This window comes from Dunckerocampus dactyliophorus, chromosome 13 (genome assembly GCF_027744805.1).
Source record: "Dunckerocampus dactyliophorus isolate RoL2022-P2 chromosome 13, RoL_Ddac_1.1, whole genome shotgun sequence".
NCBI classification, from domain to species: domain Eukaryota; kingdom Metazoa; phylum Chordata; class Actinopteri; order Syngnathiformes; family Syngnathidae; genus Dunckerocampus; species Dunckerocampus dactyliophorus.
The window spans coordinates 6047879-6068974 of NC_072831.1; the positions used below are offsets into that span (position 1 = coordinate 6047879).

General features: G+C 41.6%; 1 protein-coding gene across 15 annotated transcripts in view; it reads left to right on the forward strand.

Moving 5' to 3' along the window:
* Nucleotides 1–21096, forward strand: part of nrxn3a (neurexin 3a) — a 177105-nt gene that overhangs the window by 138533 nt on the left and 17476 nt on the right. For 5 of the 15 annotated variants that reach the window (XR_008573310.1, XR_008573311.1, XR_008573306.1 and 2 more), the window contains exons 18-23: nt 5936–6055; nt 7765–7946; nt 11670–11841; nt 12134–12223; nt 14420–14715; nt 17739–17832. Coding sequence is in view for 6 of the 15 variants with exons in the window: in XM_054795478.1 (XP_054651453.1) it covers nt 5936–6055; nt 7765–7946; nt 11670–11841; nt 12134–12223; nt 14420–14715; nt 17739–17832 (954 nt within the window). In the remaining 9 variants the exon portion in view is untranslated. The remainder of the gene's footprint in view (nt 1–5935; nt 6056–7764; nt 7947–11669; nt 11842–12133; nt 12224–14419; nt 14716–17738; nt 17833–21096) is intronic. The other 10 variants (XR_008573312.1, XR_008573307.1, XM_054795479.1 and 7 more) reach the window with 3 other exon arrangements.

Here is a 21096-nt window from a genome sequence, read left to right on the forward strand (position 1 = left end):
CTAGGTGTCAGTAATGTTACATTGATGCCGCCACAGGAAGTACGTACAAGGAACTCTCCCAGTATTGGTGTTATTTCATTCACAGAGGGCTCTAATAATGCTAAAAAAAAACATATTCAGAGGGTAGTAAATAGGATTTCTATGCTTTATTTACAAAAATATTCAATTTATAAAGAAGGAAGCCTACTGGGCGGAAATTCACTTATAAGAGGCGGGTCTGAAACCAATTAACCATGATAAATGATAGATTACTGTAATTTGATTACACTTTCACAATTCAACATGCCCAAAAAAATCAGACCTTATTTAATCCTACCCGTCTAAATGTCTTCACAGAAATACATATCATTCAGTGTATTCAATAACAATGAATGATACAGGTTATGATGTAGAGCTGAAACAATTAATTGATTAATCGATGCTTAATCGATTACCCAATTAATCGACAACTATTTTGGTAATCGATTAATTGTTTTTTATTTTAATATGTAAATATACTCTGATTTCAGCCTCTTAAATGTGAATATTTTTTTATTTCCTTAGTCATCCATGAAAGCAGACCTATTATTTTTGTGTTTTAGTTAAAACAAGATATTCGCACTTAAAACAAGATATTCACACATATCAGCTTTGACTTTGGAAAACAGTGATGCCCATTTTGCCCTCTTTTCTTACATGTTACAGCCACTAACTGTAGGTGTTTGCTTCATATTAATATGGTCCGTCTATGGCCTAACCGATTACTCCATTAATTGAAACAACAAGCTTCACATTAATTGACTAAGAAAATGATCATGATTGTATTTTTGTGTACATTTATTGTTTTACTGAAGCTATTTGACAACCATTTTTATTTTTTTTTTTAATTCAAATCAAAAATTAAAAATGCGGGTTTTTTTTATCGGATTCATTGATTAATCAAAAAAATAATCAACCGATTAATCGGTTATTAAAATAATCGTTAGTTGCAGCCCTAATATGATGTCGCAGTATGGTTCTCAGCATGTTCTAGCTTTCCCCTTGTAAAAACCTTCAGTTTTTGCTGTTTCTGAAAGGGAAAGTTTGGATTTTTTGACGTGAAGTTGAATGACATCCCCATCAGCAGTGTAGTCCACCAACATCAACTCACCCCCCAATTGGTGCCTTAAGTCCACTATTGGTTGGATTTCGGTGATGAAGAACGTAGCTCCAGGTAGTTGCTGGGGTTTCACAAGTAAGGAGTTTGTGTTTGTCTACTCAAAAAAAATCAGACCTCACAAATTGCTCGGCATTATATTTGTCTCCCGCCGTATCCGTGCGCACTGTCACCTCTGCTTTCTTGTGTATGTGATGAAGACGCTCGCATCGTCTTCCACTGTGGAACACACACGTAAACAAGATGGCCACGGCGCTCGCGGACGTAGATGCGAGTGTCTTTGTCATACACACAATGGAGAGGCGACATTGCACAGATATACGACAGGAGACTAATATTATGCCGAGCGATTTGTCAGGTCTGATTCTAGAACTATGTTCTCCATCACCAAAATCTGACCAGAACTGGACTTAGGAGACCAAATTGGGGGTGGGTCATTGTTGATGGACTACACTGCTGATGGGGATACAACGTCATGTCAAAAAAATCCCAACCATCCCTTTAAAGTCTGTCATATTAGTACAGTGGTAACTTGGTTAGTGTCATTAATCCGTTCCAGAAGGTCCGACTCTCACCAAAACATAACACATCAATTTTTCCCACATTGTAATGATGTAAATCCAATTCATCCATTCCAGAAAGTCAAACATGTTGACACAAAACCCGTTTTTATAGTTTTACAGTTATAGTTTTACATGCAGAAAACAATTCAAAATGCATAAAAATGCATAGAAATTATGAATGATAGGGATCAATGAACATTTAAGATTACTTTTACCTTCATTGAAGATGTGACCGTTCCCAAAGACACGAAGTGGCAGCGATATCAACAACGACACCACCACCTTGCTGTTGAGTTATTTCTCTTTTTCTCACCTCAAGTCTCTGCTTTTCTTTTGATGATGACTTTAAACATGGAGCCAAAGAAAGCTGCACATGCCAGCAACATGGCAGTAGGTGAAACATACCAGCGCCAAACTTCATTGCGGAACAATAGGCTTTTATTGCAGGTCCTTAATATTAATAATAACATAATAATCATCATAATAATAACACGAGCTGCTGTAATCCAGCTATAACTCAACTCTGAATCCGTGACGTCTCTTCCTGTCCACACATCCGGAGCACATTTATTGCAACACAGGGTGTCAGTTCATGTCCAGAGGGCTCAAATAATATTAAAAACCGCATTTAGAAGGTTGTAAATGGGTTTTCTATGCTTTATATTCCATTTATCGGTCAGGAATCCTACTTTGCGTAAATTCACTTATCACGGTTGGGCCTGGAACCAATTCATAGATAATACTGTATGATTATCCTAATTAATTTACAGTATAGTTTGGGAGAAAAGTGTTACACCACACCATACTTAAAAATGTGTGACTAGTGAACCAGTGACGTTCACAGAAACACAAATGATACGTAAAATTAATATTTACATTTGTCCATTGAACTGTTTTAAAGTTATTTTCTGTATGAGTCAAATCATTTCGCATTTTCTTAAATAAAATTTGCTAAGTTTGCACATTTCCTGATCAAATACAAGACAGAAAAACCTGAGATGAGGCTGTGGCGCGTCTCTCCTCTCGGCTTAGTGCACAAACCAAGCCTATCATCTGAGTGCACTTTATTCAGTGCACTGCAGTTTTACGTTTGTCAGCCTGTCAGCAATGTAATGATTGCAGATTTTAATTTAAATGTGGCATCATTGTTCTTGCTAATCAGACAACAAAATACAGAGCAATATCATAATCTGAGTACTCCTCCTCACTGTAAAAGGGGTGGGGGCGTGCGTAGACTGGAAGGTGCTTGTCGCCGCTGTCCTTCTATAGAGAGGAAAGTCCAGCGCCAGTGTTTTTTTCTTTTTACTGATTTACACAAGCAGCAGCATAGAGCTGAAGTCAGTAACAAGGCAAGGGCAATAAAGTTATTTGTAATGCTTTGCTGAATGAATGAATGACTCTGACAGCCAAGATGGAGGATTATATATCCAAAATCAAGATTATGAAGTCAAAAACTAAAAAAATTGTGGCGTTACCTTTTATTTTTAACCTATCCTTCTCCAGGAAAAGTTGTGATACTTTGTTGTAAAAGTCTGATCACCTTCTGGTGAGCTTAGGTACAATATATGATCCTCTAACTTGGCAGTCAAATTCATTCAATCATTCAGCAGAGCATAAAAATATATTGAAATGTGGGGGTGGGAGTTGAAACTCCTTCTGACGGGAGACCTTGCCAGAAGAATGTCCAAAACATGTGGCCCAGGGCGTCCCAGTGCCAAGTGCACACGTGGACACCCTTATGCTTGAACATGGTGTTTGTTATGGACAATCTGTGACAAGCACAGTAGTCCAATAACAAAGCAGTCACGCCTCTCCACGTCCCACAGCCGAAATAGGAGGAATCCCATTATGTGCTTTATTAGTTGCCTTGTGCTAGCATTTTTTTAAGTTTACAATGCACAGAAAAGGGAAAGGTGTGTGTTCTTGCCTCACATAAGGATTGCGGCTTCCAAAAAAAAAAAGCATTTTCCTTTAATGCACTGAAATGTTTTAATAGACATGTTTTCAGCTGTTTTTTGTTTTTTTTAACAGGATTAACAATAAATTTTATCTTAAGAGACGTTCATTCAATTCACTAAATGAGTTCACAGTCATTTTTATTGAATGAAATGGGTCATCCGGCCCTTGGTCAGGGTCACTGACATTTGATTGGCCGTGTCATCATAGAATTCGCCCATTTCTGTACCGTAAATTCGGTGTATAAGCCGCTACTTTTTTCTTAAACTTTGAACCCTGCGGCTTATACAGCGGTGCGGCTAATTTATGGCTAAATTCTAATCTCGTGACATCTCCTTTACTTCAGAGCTACTTGTAATTGTTTAACTACTGTGCCGCTCGCGAATCAGTGAGGGAACGACACCGCTTTCTTTGGCAGGAGCCAATCATGATCAGTGCAGTCACAACGAGCTTGTCAATCCATTGGAAGGCAGTGGAGGTCAGTGTATATACTGTAGCAGTATAACCACATAACAGATCGACTCACGGTGTCTTCAAAGAACACTTTACTAACAGCACTAAATTCATCACACGGCAACTCAATACTCAAAAGGTGTATATACAAATATACAAAGATAAGAAAAGCAACATTTTAAAGTTTTCCCCTAAGGCATTGCGTCTGAGCAACACATTCATTGGAGCGCTGCAGCCCTCTTTTTGCTTTGGGCTGCGGGTCCTCTGGTGGACAGAAGAAGCATTGCAGCACCATTTTCTATGCCTTGTACGCTCTCCTCCAATTAAATGGTTTTCTCAACCGAAATGCATTATAGGAACACTTTAAAATGTTGCTTTTTTTTAATATATAAAACTCGTATGGCTACATGTTTTTATATTTCTGAGGTAGGAGTGTTGTTGTTTCACTGTTACATTGAGTAATGACCCCCTGCCATTTCCAATGGGTTGACCAGCTCGTCGTGAGTTCATTCATAGCTCATGATTGGCTCCTGTCAAATAAAGAGCTGACTCGTCCTCACTGACTCGTGTGCGCCACCTTATGACACGGAAACGTTCGGCTTATACACCGACTTCGGCTTAAACAGTATAAGAACATATCTGGTTTTTAGTGGGTGCAGCTTATACAACGGTGTGGCTTAAACAATGGAATTTACGGTGCACTTTTGTGGTTGGGGTTTTCAGTGGTGTACAACGGCACTTTCTAATATTTGTAATCTCTCATGTTGCCAAATGAGGTAACCACTACGTTCGCACTGCATCTGCCACCCACAAGCTCCTCGGAACAGACGTCACAGCAGGTTCTACACAAATTACCACAGCCAAAATTCTTGCCCTTTTTCTTCTTAAAGGGATACCTCGGATTTTTTTGACATGAAGTTGTATGACATCCCCATCAGCAGTGTAGTGCATCAAGAGTGACTTACCCCCCCGTCTTCGTTCCGTGAGCGGAGTTCTGCTCGAATTTTGGTGAGGAGGAAGACTCCTGTCGCAGCAGTCTCCATCCATGCACGTAAACACTGTGGAACCCACACAAAACAGTGGACAGGCAAGAGCACGTAGTGATGCAAACAGAGAGGAAATAACGCAGAGCGACTGAGAGGTCTGCCTTTTTTGTAAGCAACGGTTTTGTGATACAAATGTATTACTCTTTTAAACTCATACTGTTAAGAGATGCCAAACTCTTTACTTAAGTGACCCCAGCACGGAACAAAGTGGGGGGGGGTGAGTCACAGTTAATATACGACACTGCTGATGGGGATGTCATGCAACTTCATGTCAAAAAATCCGAGCTATCCCTTTAATCTCCTACGTGGAATCATTTGGTTGAGAACATGTTGACTTCCGTTGCACAAAATCCTTGAAATTGCCACAAACATGTGAAGGGCAGCACACACCGCAGCAATCCTTGCTTCCATAAGCACACGGAAATGCGTGTGACGTTGTGCTTCTGTGCATGCACGTCACTTCCCGGACGCTTTGCTTTCACATTAACAAGCCGCATTTTTAAAATCAGATTTGAACAAAAAGTCCGAATGGGGCATCATACCCTGCAGTGTGAACGTAGCCGTAGTTTAAGCAGTCAGACATAACTCAAGCCGAGCTTAAATACAGCGTTGTGCACTTAATTACCAAACAAATATCTCAAGGCTCTGGTTAGAAAGTACCTGTTTCCTCGTCAGGTGTGTGCCACTCAAGATGACTTCTCTGTTAAATCCAGTTTTGTATTTTTTGTGGGTCTTTGTGTGTGTGTGTGTTTCTTTGTACGATTTTGGTGACTGGTGGACAGGTCCCAGCACCACCTGTCAGGAGGACTCTTGTGCCAACATGGGCATTTGCATCCAGCAATGGGAGAACTACACTTGTGACTGCTCCATGACCTCCTACACAGGAACGCAGTGCAATGACCGTGAGTACCTTATGCACCTTACTATCTCAGTACTGCAGCCTTGTCTGTTCTGCATTTACCGAGATAAAAATGCTTGAACATTGTCCAAGGGTTAACTGGGCAGCTGTGGATGAGTGGTTGAGGTCTCCTGCCACTGAAAATATCATAGATTACACTGAAAGTCTGTGCATTTTATTTCTGTGTGTGTGTGGAACTGTGTGGTGGCTGTTGGGAGGAAACCTCCCGTACTGTTTAGTCACGGCTGTCAGGTGAGCCACTTAAAAAGATAACCGTGTATACACAATTTAACTGCAGCTGTAAAAATGTTTTTTTTAATTATCACCACTGGTTTCATTAGAGACTGTGAGCAGAGTGAGAAAAATGTACCCCAGTGACATATTCAGTACCCTTGGGAAGTACAGTTCAGAAGTTACTGGCTTCACTTATTACAGAATGTTTACTTCAGGTTGACACACTGAAACGATTATTTTTAACCATGCATCAATAAATCGGCGCAGATTTCTTTATTTTTGGAGTTGGGCCGATCCTTTCATATGTAAACCGATTTCATCCACCTCTGCAAAGATCTGAAAGTCAGCCACTGTCTCCTTTTGCTCTGCCAGACTGACAGCCAGCATCAGCTAAGGCTACAGCTAAAGCTTGTCGGGGAGGACAGCCAGGCAGCTGCCCCCTATTAGCGCTTAAAAGCAGTGAAAAGAGCAGCTACTGCCACTGCACGATCCGTATCGGAAACACGATCCGTTCTGCACATGCGCGAGACCTACGTCGCTTCCTCCACGTGCCGTGATATTTGTTAGTATTATATAAATGTATTAACATAATTGGTCACTAGCCATACGTCATCTAGACATAGCATACAAAAGAAAAAGCAAATACAATAAACAGAATTAAAAAACACATAAAAAGGTGTGATATTTCAATGGCAACCACCGTAAGCCGAGTGCAAAGATGTATTTGTTGGGTTTTTTTTCCTCCACAGAGAGATGCCATCCACCCATCCATGCAAACATATCTTGCTAGCAAAACCTCAAATAATTTATACAACAAGGAAAAGAGGGTTTATAATTTCTCCACCATTTTTTGGAGCACGTGCGTAGCGCATGCTTAGTACACATCGTGTTGCCTGACGCTTGCGCAATCTTTGACTCCCGTAAAATAGGTCGACTGATGACGTATTTTGCACATGCGTGGTACAAATCGGGTTGCCTGATGCGTGCACACGCGCAGAACGGATTGAGTTTCCGGTACGGACGATGAGGAAAATAATGGCGTTCATTGCATCGCCACGTCCAGTCATTTTCGGTCGCTGTGCACTTTATTTTTGGTAAGAAGCTCAAATCAGGTCTGCAGTGTAACCGGCAGTGCAAGTTTGGTTTGTTCTGAAAATGTGAGTAATAAAAGACTAATGGAACTGATATGTTTTAGTAGTTGGGACAGCAATTTTCTACACGTTTCATTTATATTTGAGAGAACTACCTCGTGTGCAGTTACAACAAAAAGTTTGTAATGTTTCATGTTTATTGTTCAATGTTTTTCAACCACATTTTTGTTTGATTGGAACATTGAAGGTGGATGTTATCAGTTATTTTTTTAAATCGGTATCGGCCAAAATTGGAATCGGCAGGTCAGGCTTTTTAAAACTCTGTGATCGGACAGGAAATTATTATCGGTGCACGGCGAATGAATATCAAACTTTCCTCTCGTCTCAGCTGGGACCACATACATCTTTGGCAAAGGAGGGGGCCTGGTGACGTTCAAGTGGCCAGCCAATGAGAGACCAAGCACCAGGACCGACAGGCTGACCGTCGGCTTCAGTACGTCACTGAAAGACGGCATCCTTGTCAGGATTGACAGCGCTCCTGGTCTGGGCGACTTTCTCATGCTCCACATCGTAAGTTCATAGTCATTGCTCTTGCTGTGAAGATAACACAGATGGGGGCCTTCCCTAGTTTTCAGTGGAATAATAACCATGCTCTACGTCAGGGGTGTCCAAACTTTTTCCATCGAGGGCCAAATACTGAAAAATCGAAGCATGAACGGTCCACTTTGATATTTTACATTTTGTAAAGAAGTTACGGTAAATATATTTCAAGGGACCCTGACACGATTCATTAACTTTGCTTAAATATGTTTTATATTGTTGCTAATTATGTTTTACATTGTTCGATTTTTGAAAGCGAACGGTAAATTTGCAAAAGTGCCGCCAGCTCAACAGCCTCATTTCCAGGAGTGATGTCATCGGGGTAACGCCTCTCAGCTAAAGCTAAAGTTGATCATCGACTTGGCTCAGTATACTTTTCATCAAAATAGTAGTCATGCCAAAATGTTGTGCTGCTGCTGGATGTTCATAGTATCCGAGTGATACTGTAAGTTTGTTTTCTTTTCCAAAAGAGGATGGTTTAAGACAACAATGGACAAAGCAAGTGCAGAGAACGAGAGACAGATGGACGCCCGCCTCCAGTTTTGTTCTTTGCAGTGATCATTTCTCTGATGACTTCTTCAAAAGAACACCTTTACAAGAAGCATTTGGCTTGAAAGCAGGGTATAAACGCATTTTGAAAAGCGAAGCTGTTCCGCCGGTACGCAAAACAAAGTAGAATGACCCTTGTGTCAAAGTTGCCACAGAACAGACTAAGTCATCTCTTGTTTACATAATGTTTACATAATCTAAACACGATTCCATGATAGCGACAAGGCTGCAAAGCATTATACATTTTATCTAAACTTCTTTTGACAGCGGTATGTTCACGTTGGGGGGCGGGGGCAGCAACGACAGCAGCGAACGTTTATCCATAGTTACAATTAAACAGGCTATAAAAATACCTTTACGCTCCTTAAGGATCAGCAACTCCGGAGTGATTTACACTTACCATTCCGTGTTTTGAAGGCGACCAAGCTTCATCTCCGTGTCATAAGGCCTAAGTCCGTGTTCGGCAAGTTCTCTATTTCATCTCCAACATGTTTCTTCCTCCTAGACTCACATAGGGGTGGCAATAAATCAATACCTGAAATGTCTGGAAAATGTCACGTAGCTCCGCCACCGTGCAGCAGCGTGCTGTATTTGTGTCCAAGCCGCACTACAAATTGCATGTACACAGTATTTCCCAGCCAAAATGAACATATTTCATTCACACGATCACATTTTAATGAAATTTCATATCCTACATACCCTTCATCTTGTCCTGAAGCTCCCATCCATGAGTTTAAAGTTGGACTTAACATTCAAAGCCGCCATAGAGCGACATTTTCACAGACGCCCCCACGGACTCTCCTAATCGAGCGCGAACACAGCGTCAGATTTTACCGTCGCTTACTTCCAGGAATTGTTACATTCCTACTGAGGACAGGCGGCATATCTAGAAAATGGGATGAATGGAAGGAGCAAGCTAGTTTGCCGCTAGTCACCCACGTTTGTTTCCACGCTTGAGAGGCGGTTTGATGAGGTCATCTTTTGCACGCCGGCAAGTACGGGAGCTCATCTTTGCAGAGCATCTGGAAATGTGAAGAGTAATAAAGTATCTATCTATGTCATGGAATTAACAACGCCGCCACAAGTGGTTTCCTTTCAAGCTACTTTGTTTGCTCATTCAAGCACATTTTCGCGTGCCATGAGAGCGATGTCCGGCATCGGTGTGATTCCCTGTCTAGCCATTGATATCGAGATGAACATCAAGCGGCAGGAGATTCAAGCCTTCGGTACCTTCTATTATCACGGAAAACGTGAATGCACTACCGAGCAAAATCGTCAAGTTGGCAAGAACGTTAAGACCTTCAAATTTGTGTTTCACTGAATGGCTAACAGCTAGCGTCCCAGAGGCTAACGTGAGGAGCTAGCCGACTTCAATACAGTCAAAGTGGCCAGGAACACAAGAGCCTGTGGAAAGCGCAAGGGAGGTGGGCTTGCGCTGTATGTCGACAAACTGTGGTGTCATCCTGGCCATGTGAACATTAAAACGTGATCTATACAACATTTTTTTAATAGCGGTTTTCATTATCGGGGAAAAAAATCCAATACCGATGTCTTCCCATATTATCGGACAGCCCTAGTGAGAGCTGCTTGCTAACCGCCAATAAACAATAGAAGAAGAAGAAAAAGAAGCTAACTGGCTAAATGAATCTTCGGTTCAAGGAGTAGGCTGAGGAGGAGGATGACGGCAGGAGCAATATGTTTTACAAGGATACAAAAGCGCTACAGCCGAACGGCGCCAGGACGAGGGACGCTCAAAGGAGTGAAATATACGCGAGTCACGTGTCCAACCTAGTGGACTGATCATTACAATTCAAACGAAATTTGAATTTTGAGAGTGTTTAAACAAGACAGAATTGTGACAAAATGTTAATGCCTGTCTGAGAAAAGTGTATAAAGTTTATGGCGAGGGATTTTACAGCCTTAAAACATATATAAAAATTGTAAAAAAAAAAATGAAGTCGGCTACTTCGCGGATTTCACTTATTGCGGGCTATTTTGAGAACCTATCCCCACCACAAACGAGGGAACACTGTACAAATTATTATGTAAAAAATATGCATTTTTAAGCAAATTTTACATATTTATTTGCCTAAATTAGGCATTTTCAAGCATAAAAATGTCTAAATGAACCAAAATACAGATATACAGCATTCAGAAGACACACAAAGATGTTGTGATGCTGTAATATTTTACCCTGGTCACTAGGTGTCAGTAATGTCATGTAAATGTAACTATAGGGGTGTTATTTCACGTCTAGAGGTTCTAATAATGTTAAGACTTGTATTTAGAAGATTGTAATCAGCTTTTCTATGCTCTAACTACAAAAATATTACCATTTTAAATAAGGAATACTACTTTGTGGAAATGTACTTTTCACGGTAGAGTCTGGAACCAATTAATTACTCTATTAGGGTGGTATTATTTATATATTATCTAATAGTGCTGACAAATTGGCACTGAAAAAAAACAAAAACATACAGATTTTGTCCCAAAACATGCCTTTTCATTTTTACAGAATTGTGTGACATGCATGTTGAACAGAATACTAATTTAAATACTTCAGCTATCCAAATAAAATGATAAATAAGTCATAAATTCCCCCAAATGAAATAAAATCCACAACAAATTGTCAACCAGCATCAATCCAGAACACATGGAACGTTGTTTGTGGATGCGCCTTACTCTATAAGGGTGATTGGCGGATAAAGAGGAGGTGTTGTGTTGCTGGTGTGGAGAGCGACGGAGAAACGTGTGTGTGAGTTTGGAAATGAGCGCCGCCGTCGGCGTGTCAAGGTCGGCAGTAACGTGTCAGCTCTCTGTGTATTCCTGCCGGGAAGCCGTATCACTTGCAAGGCATTACTTGCACAATATCACCTTCAAGCGGTCGGTGCAGGTGGCTGAGCCTGCATTCATTTAGCACCGAAATGAGACACCGATAACTACCTTGTTTACGTCAGCACCGGTTGCCATTACGATACAGAGTTGCGGTATGTGTCCCTAGGTACTACACTGATAAACGCATTACTGGATCACAGGATCTTGAAATGATTGATACATAATCATAATTATCATGAGTATATTTCACGAGCAGGCCAGTGTTTATTTACAATTAATTCTGTTTTTTTTTCATCTGATTTATTTTAGCAACAAGGCAAAATTGGTGTGACATTCAACATTGGGACAGTGGACATCAGCGTGCAAGAAGGCAGCACCCCAGTGAACGACGGGAAGTATCATGTGGTCCGCTTTACCAGGAATGGCGGTAATGCTACTCTGCAGGTTGATAACTGGTCCATCAATGAGCACTTCCCGACAGGTACCAACCATTTTATAACCTCTTATTACAGTTGGTGTGGTGGTTCAAAATGGTTCTGCATCATCTGACCTTTTTGTTGATGACATTTGGCTGTGAAGTGGCGGTAAACCCACAGAAAACACTGGGCAGGGTTGTGTTTTTGGGAACAAACCATAAAAATAAGACAAATCTCTAATTCTAAAAAGAGCTGAATGAATGGCATCTTCTTCTAAAGTGAATTAAACAAATTGGCCTTGTTAACGTGCAAGGTTGATTGTCAGTAAGTGTTTGTAAATGTCTTCTTCAACTGCAGGAAACAGTGACATTGAACGCTATCAAATGGCCAACAAGAAAATCCCTTTCAAATATGTCAGACCAGTAGAAGAATGGCTACAAGAAAAAGGTAATTGAAAACATGCGTCAGGTTTTCCGTGTGACACGGCAAGAGGTTCGGATCCCAATGCAAGACACTGAGCACAAAAAGTGCAAAGTAAAAAGGTTTAATATAACAAAAAGAGTCCACAGGCGCAAAGCACAAACAAAGGAAATACTAAAGAAAAACACTGACGGCAAAAGGCTGTCAGGAAAAAACACTAAAGTACAAACAAATGACACTGAACGCAAACCTATCAGGAATCACAAAAATGCAAAGAGCAGGTATTTAGCAAGCAAGGGGTAGAGCCAGGAAGCAGGGTAAGGAAGCAAGGAGCCGGACGGAGCGGGGAGCGGGGAGCGGGGAGCGGGGAGCGGGGAGCGGGGAGCGGGGAGCGGGGAGCGGGGAGCGGGTGGTCAGGAAGTACAATCTGGCGCTGGTCTGGAGTTTGGCTGCAGCTTAAGTAGGCAGGTTGTAATGAGCTGCAGGTGTGACCAATTAAATCCTGGGCAGGTTCAGGGATGTGCTGCAACACATGAACGGCAGAGGGCAGCACACAGAACATGACAACATGTTTCTTATTTAATATGCTCATAAACGGTATAACAGCAGGGTCCCAACTTGTTCCCTCAAGAGCCGCTTACATAAAGCATAACGTTTAGGATGCAGGGGCCACTTTCATATTCTTCATATTCAAATTTGTGTTGATAAAACACGGGAAAGCCAATCCAATGTAGATGAAGATCTACTAAGCGTTTACAAATAGTTGACTGCGTACACAAGTCACTGGCAGTGACCGATTCACTGCAAGATACAAGACGAGTGAGCAGTGGTCGCTGTTTTGCTAGCCTTGAAATTTGGTATGAAAGCCCATATTATTATTCTAAGATTTGCAGAATATATCTATATCTATATATATATATATATATATAATATATCTGACTTGTTGTTTATTTCCACCTGCGTCAGTCAAGATGACCCCTGAGCAGTGAGCCTTTACTAGCCTTAACCTCCGGCATACATACTGGGGTAAGAAAGAAATTCCGATTAGCTTGTTCCGGCTTTATTAAAAATAACAGGTCCTTCTGATCGCTAACAGAGTAAATTATCCCAGCTCCTTACCAAGAGCAGCAAACCTATGGAGGGGAAGCAGTTCTAAAGTAGAGTTTCAGTACAGTGTTGTACTTTTGTACAATGTAAATCCGTTACGCCCTGCGATTGGCTGGCGACCAGTGTACCCCGCCTCTCTCCCAAAGACAGCTGGGATATGCTCCAGGTTACCCCCACACAGGATTAAGCTGTATCGAAAATAAATGAATGAATGAGTAAATCAGTTACTCTATTGTTGGGGTCTGGATGCAGCAGGACCACCTCTACCCTTTAAACCCTTTAAACTGAGTAGTCAGGCGGAAAGTGCTTGAAAGAGAAGAAGGCTACCAGGCTTTGAACACTTGTGTTGTCCGCAGTCTGGGTCAAAAAAAGATAGTCGGGACAGTCGGGGTAATAACCACTCAGTCACAAACTTTCCTTTATCTGAGACACGGCATCAAAACAACTGTCCTTGAAATGTGTCGAAAAACAATACCGAAAATCGTGACGCAGCGAAAGCCGTCTTTTGGAAATGTGAACATCTCCATCTCCATCTGCTCAAGGGTTTGAGCAAAAGCCTGCAACACAACAAGCACGTATAATATTAAAAAGATACATATCAACTACACACACCTCACACAGAACACATGCCTTTCAATGTTATTTTTCACAGCAAAAATAACATAAGATGTGATTTGGTGACATGAGGGCTTTAAACACGAGTGTTCGGTGTTAGCTGGGTATGAATAAAAGTTAAGTGCCAACAAAAGCTCAAAAGTGGCGTAATCCAACTTCACTACATTCACAAGTCACCTTGTTTTGATGTAGAGTAAAAATGTCTGTTGTGTTTTTTAGTGATAAAACAAGATATGCTGCATGCACTTTTGAATTTTATCACTAAAAGTGCCCCATTAAGCCAAAGGGAGCACAGTATACAGTTCAGGTATAAGTGGGAAAAGACCAGCACAAGATTCATTACATGCAAAAAATCCCTTTCCCACGCACGTGCAGTTTTTTGTGGGTATTAAAAAAAGTTAGTTACATGATTGTAATACAGAAAGAAAATCTTACCCGTTGCTCTAGCCACCAAAACCGCTTTCTTTCTGTCTGTTTTAAAAATATGCATGTCTTCTCTAGGACGACAGCTCACCATTTTCAACACTCAAGCCACCATTGCAATTGGCGGAAGTGATCGTGGTCGGCCTTTCCAGGGCCAGCTGTCAGGCCTTTACTACAACGGACATAAAGTGTTGAACATGGCTGCAGAAAACAACCCCAACATCAAAATTAATGGGAGCGTGAGGTTGGTGGGTGACGTCCCCAGTGGCTCCACCAGGTCCACTGCCATGCCCTCGGATGTGTCTACGACCTTCATTGAGACAACCACCATGATGTCCACCACCACCACACGGAAACACAGATCCTCTTCAACGGTACAGGTTTCAAAAATAAGTATTCACACACTACACTATATATTTTTTTGTGCAGTGCTGGATATTTACCACCCTCAACTGGCAACGCTAACTTGAAATAAGGGCGGCTGAGGAGCAATCCAGTCCATCGAAGAAGCGGGCGATAGTCATTTCCAATGAGAGTACAATGACAGTACAGTGAAAACTTGGTTAGTGTACGCCCCCGGTTGGCGTGGTTTTCAGTTAACACCAAAATTTGGTCTCGGTTTGCGTACATTTTCCGGTTAGCGTACAATATGGTGTGCGTCTTGATGTGTTACGAGCACACTGCGTGACTGCAACTGTGTTCTTAACGTATTTTTATCACAAAATGTCCTTGCTCACATCCTAGCTTGCTAATACATGGAAACCGGAAGCCACCTCGTCAACAGCGGTTGACTCTGATTTGCTGACACTTTAACACTTGTCAAAAATGTTAACACAAAACATGTTTTTATAGTTTCAGAGTTATGGTCATTTCCAGTGTATAAGCCGCTACTTTTTTGTACGCTTTGAACCCTGCAGCTTATGTTGTGATGAGGCTAATTTATGGCCAAAAGAAATACAGTTCACATGAGGCTTACGGTGCAGCTTCAGGAAGTAGTGAATTGGATGCTAATTTCACATTTTGCAGTCTTATGCAGGGATCGTGTTTAGATGTGACAAATCTTAAGTAAGTTTGAGCAAGTGTAGAATTACTACAGCTTCTGTTTTGGACTACATGGACACTGGCGGATGTTGAATTCTGATGAAAAAAACGTCTCATCATCGGAGCTAAAGAATGACATTGGATTGCAAGGTTTATAGTGTTTTTCTTTATAATGTGTCAAAAAATCCACGATCACCAACGGGTTTCGAAAGGCTGGACTACCGCGTGATTAAGAGGACAGCTCAAGCTAAAGGGCTAATTTGCCTCGAGATGAACGTGACACGGAGGGCAACAACGAAAGAGAGAGTGAGACTGACAACGTTTTTGACGAATAGGGTTGGGCATCATTTGAATTTGAACAAATCTGGTTCCGGTTCCAAATCCTCGTTTCTATTCCGGTTCCAAACAATTCTCCATTCCAATGCTTTTAAAAGGCAGATTCATAAAGGTTTTCATAGTTTAAATGAGTTATTTTTGGATGATATGTCTGAACTTCCCAGCGAATTGTTTAATATGAACTTTTCATCAACTTTACTATAAATTTCTTACAGGGCTATTTTAAACTAGTATATAAATATCAAATCATTCAACTTGTATATAAAGGTTATTGTCATGCTCCGTAGGACAGGAGCGAGCACTTCCTGTCTTGCGCTTTTATTTTGGCGGGCTGTACTTCCTGCGGGGAGGAAGAGGCAGCCGCTTCACTCCTGGTGGCCGCGCAGTTGCCGGCAATTAACATTAGTGGCGGTTAAACAACCAGTGCGGTCGGATGTACAGCGCTGGTTCATTGTTGTTCCTCGTACCCTCACCAGTGCTGTCACCTACACGGTCTTGTGCTGTTTTTCCACAGAGCCATCCACTCTGTCGCCTTTTGTTCTTGTGTTTGTGAGTACCTGCACCATTAAAAGACTTTCACTTGCTCGCTGCTGTTTCCGTCTCTGCACACCGGGGGTCAAGCTCTCCACAGCCTCAACCGGATCGTGACAGTTATGACGTTTCTTTAAACAGGAGCACACTTTCACACAAGATGTTTACTTTTGAAAAGTAGCATACAGTCATGGAAAAAATGATTAGACCAGCCTTGTTTCTTCAGTTTGTGATCCATTTTATTGTCTGGTACAACTAAAGGTACATTTGTTTAGACAAATATGATGATGATAACAAATATAGCTCATGAAAGTTGAATTTAAGAGCTGATATCTTGCAACTTCCATGGTTTTCTTCATAATTACCAAAACCACTTATATGAATAGCTATAGCATTGTACCGCCAAAAAATTTAACTCTTATGAGCTATTTTTGTTGTCATTGTTATATTTGTCCAAACAAATTCATCTTTAGTTGTATCAGGCATTAAAATGACCAAGAAACTGAATAAACAAGGGTGGTCTAATATTTTTTCCATGACTTTGTTTGCTGCCTCAATGTTGGCGTAAGCTATTTTTTACGACACCCTTACTTTGTAAAAACAAGTAAACAAGAACGCTCTAATTTTGACGGCCGGAAGTGTGTTGTGTGAGTTGAGAAGGTCCCTTGACTGTTGCTAACAGAGACGGACTGTGCAAATGATAAACATGCCTAGCCGTAGCTCCCGTCTTTTATTTACACCGAACTTCCACATCAGCTAGCATCCTGAAACCCTGGCTTACTGTACACTGGCATGACACTTGGCTTAAACACTGCTTGACAAGGCGTAACTAAGTCATGCGGGAGCGTGGTAAGTTCATGCCAATGCGCGCCATTTCGGTCACGAATTGCGTGCCAAATGCATAATTTATGCCAGACAGAACGCAAAGAGTTCGCAAAATTTATGGCACGCTCCTCAAGCGTGCCATAAATAAATAAACGACACGCATTATCAATTGCGGAACAATGGGGAGGCAAAATGCGTGCAATTGTAACAACTGCTTTACTTAGATGTCACCGTTTGAGTCCGAAATCAATAAATCTTCCGTGAGTCCGTTCTTAAATTGAGAAAGTTAGCTAACCACTTTTATTCTTACTTTAAGACAAATATTCTTAATCTGTTGCTGAAGAATAATAAAAATTAAGTTTTTAGCTTGTCATTCGAAAAAAATAACAAATTTACAGCGAAAACAAATCTATTTCTCATGTGAAACTTGCTAGACAAGTTATTATCAGAAACTGTTGCTTAAAATGGGACATTTTTGCTTTCTTGAATTAGTTTTTGCAGTGCTGTACATGTGTAAAGCATCCAAAGACAAATCTTGAGTAAAGATCTTTTTTATATTCTGCATTTTCCAAACTGGAGACTTAACTTTCATGTTTTCTGCTGTCTTTTTGCATCTTGGGCCGTGGGGGTCCTTGCTGTTCCTGATCATCAACTTCTGCTCAAGAAGCATGCGTCAGATGACTTTGTATCATCTGCAGAGTGTTCCAGTGACGATGAAGACTTGGAGGAGTGTGAAACTGGTCATCCAGGTGGGCTAGGTTAGTTTGCATTTGCTTGCTTTCTATGTGCTTTCATGCATTTGCACCGGATTGGATGATGGCATCCTCAAGCATCACACCCCCATGGTTAGACAAAGTGTACCAGTTTTCAAAATTCTAAGATGGTTATTCAGAGCACCATTTGTTAGGGGTGGGCGCTACTGCAGATTTGGGTATCGATTTCATACCAAGAGAATACAAGCCCAGCGTTGCAGATACCGTTACTGATACCAATGCTTGTTACTTGAACTTTCCCAAGACCATTGAATGATTTTGCAATTGTACCTTTAATTTGATGGTCATGATTCTAATCACCGTGATAAAGAATAAACGCAAGACGAAGATTTTTGGCAAACAAAATAAATCTTTTTAGCAAAAAACACATTCACGAACAATTGATCAACGTATGTACAGTATACAATATAAGACAATGTAACAATATCAACCAAATAATAGGATTATTCCCTTATTTTTTTTATTACATACCATTGTTTGAGCAAAATTAAGTCAATAGTGCAAAATAACGAAACAAAAGCAAAAACTACAACAGGTGGTCCTCGGGTTATGGCCGAAATCCGTTCCTGTGATGGAAGTTGCGTTCAATAATCTTTATCCTAAATGATGGTCGGGACAGTTGAGCGGTTGGGACCAAAAGAGCGGCCAATGTTGGTGGGCGTGTCTCTTGTCTCGGAACTTTTTAAGATGTTCATTTTCACTTCCTTTTCCTTGGCTCATTGCCACTTGGGAGACGTAATGAAGTGTCTCAGTGGCTGAGCAGGCGGACATTGTATTTATCTGCCCAACAGTAGGCATAAGCCACGTCCTTGTGCTGTAACCAGTTCTCAAATGAGTCTCGTGTTTACGAAAAAAAAATACATTTTTCATTTGTTTTTGGGAGCGGTTCGTAACCACGGAACGTCGTATACCGACCACTACTGGCTTGCATTCAAATGCTTTGGCTTTTTGCCCCCAAAGCCCTCCACAAAAACAACATAACAATGTCACATAACATATACAGCAATCCCTCGCCATGTCACGCTACAAATTTTGGGGCTTCACTCTATCACGTTTTTTCAAAACTATATTAATCGTGCTTTGTTTTGTGGTTGAATACGACCTATTATTAGTCCAAAAATATGCACATTTAAGCAAATGGCCTATGTTTTTGCCTACATTAAGCATTTTCAAGCATTAAAAATGGCTAAATGAACTAAAATACAAATATCAGGCATTCAGAAGACGCATTCAAAGATGCTGTGATGATATATAGCATTCTACACTGCTTACTAGGCCAGTAATGTAAATGTATTGTTCAGCGAGACACATAAACACCAGACCTGATCGCCAGAACAACGGGCAGATTTTAATTATCTCACGACAGGCACAATAATCCCTAACAAAGCGTGTCTCGAGGGGCTCCACAAGTTTAGTGAATCCGGCAGCAGCGTGTTTTCTGCCGAGGAGTCTCCCTGCATCTGCCTGCCGCTATTTCTGCATTTCTTTACATTCCTGCTACCCCACTCACCATTACCGGTGTTTTGACAACCCACCACATCCTGCCACCCCGCACACGGTTAAGCAAAGCATCGGCTCAAGTATGTGCTGCGTGTGGACTCCTAAACTTTGCATGGAAACACGCCCACAAATGTTGCTCAGACTGATGTTAAGCAGGCCTTACATCCCGACATACGTGTTACCACATGCACGGGCGCCGCAATTTTTGGGAAATCTGTTGGCCGTGGCCAGCACGTAGAGGAAGTAGGGTATCAGAGGGGTTGCAAGTGTGTCGTACTTAAGGAGCAAGTGATTTGTGACACCCACGTGCTTGCCGCTCGCCCTTCGTTGGTAGCTTTTAGATTGTGAGTGTGGCGTTCGACTCGTGCGTGCTAGGTGCGCTTCATGTGAGGCGTAGGTTTCACTCGCCGGGGACGTAAGTGTGTGGGCATCGTACGAGGCTCGTGCAGCCCACTCACTTCGATTGCACGATGGTGCGTACTGGCTTCCTACGGCACCTACGCCTATCATGACCGGGAGAACCAGAGTGTACAGAAGGAAGAGTCACTCGCCGTGGTCGTGTAAGACGCATTAATGTCGGACATGCTTTGTGAGCAGTTGCCGTGCGTCCACAGAGGTCGGGAGAACCAGAGTGTACAGCTGGAGGAGTCGCCGTGGCCGGGCAATGTACACGATGTACTTTTAAACTTGCGACACACGCACTGCTCCTCTGCCTTGCCTTTGCAACCTGGCTGCGTGCAAGGTTTTCCTGCTTGCACGCAGAATATAATTTGCATTCCAATTTTCTTCCTACGGGCTTTGCGTGCTGTCTTCGGGTTTGAAAATCCGTGCGTGTCTCTTGCAATTTTCCCCATTTTTGCACATAGCCAGCGCATACGTTGTAAAAACATACGGATGTAAGGCCCGCTCTACAGATGTCCGCCATCTACTAGTGTAAAGTATTAACTACATGAGGAATCATATTAGCAGCAAATTCAGCAATGTTGCTTGTCACAATTTTGTGACTTTGGCGCTTAAAGGTCTGTATCGGTTTTCATTATAGGGAAAAAACCCAATACCAATTCGTCCATCCATCCATTTTCTATGCCGCTTCTCCTCATTAGGGTCGCGGGGGTATGCCGGAGCCCATCCCAGCTGACTTCGAGCGACAGGCGGGGTACACCCTGGACTGGTCGCCAGCCAATCACAGGGCACATATAGACAAACAACCATTCACACTCACATTCATACTGGACGATATTGACCAATATTACGCCAATATTGGGCTGATATTATCGGTGGGCCAATATTATCGGACATCCCTACTATTACCCAATATATTGGGTAATACGAGCGTAAACATCTAGATGGCACTAATAATGTTTAAAATATTATTTAGAAGGTCTACTTCCAAAAATATTCCATTTATGAATAAGGAACTCACTTATCACGGTTGGGTCTGGAACTAATAAACCGCAATAAACGAGGGATTACTGTAAATACAGCAATATCAACTTTATAACAAGATGAAGAACACAACAAAAAACGCAGATATTTGTGAAAATAAAAATAGAAGAAAACCCCCAAAATATGCTAGTATTGATCCGGTACTGATACTACCCTTGGTATGGATACTATACTATGTGGATCAATTCGCCCACCCCTATTTGTTACCTCATAAATTGGACCCAGAAGCGCAGAAAGTCATTATTGTCACGAGCTACACTTTCACATGGGGTCATCCTAAGTGGTAACCAAGGCCACATGCAC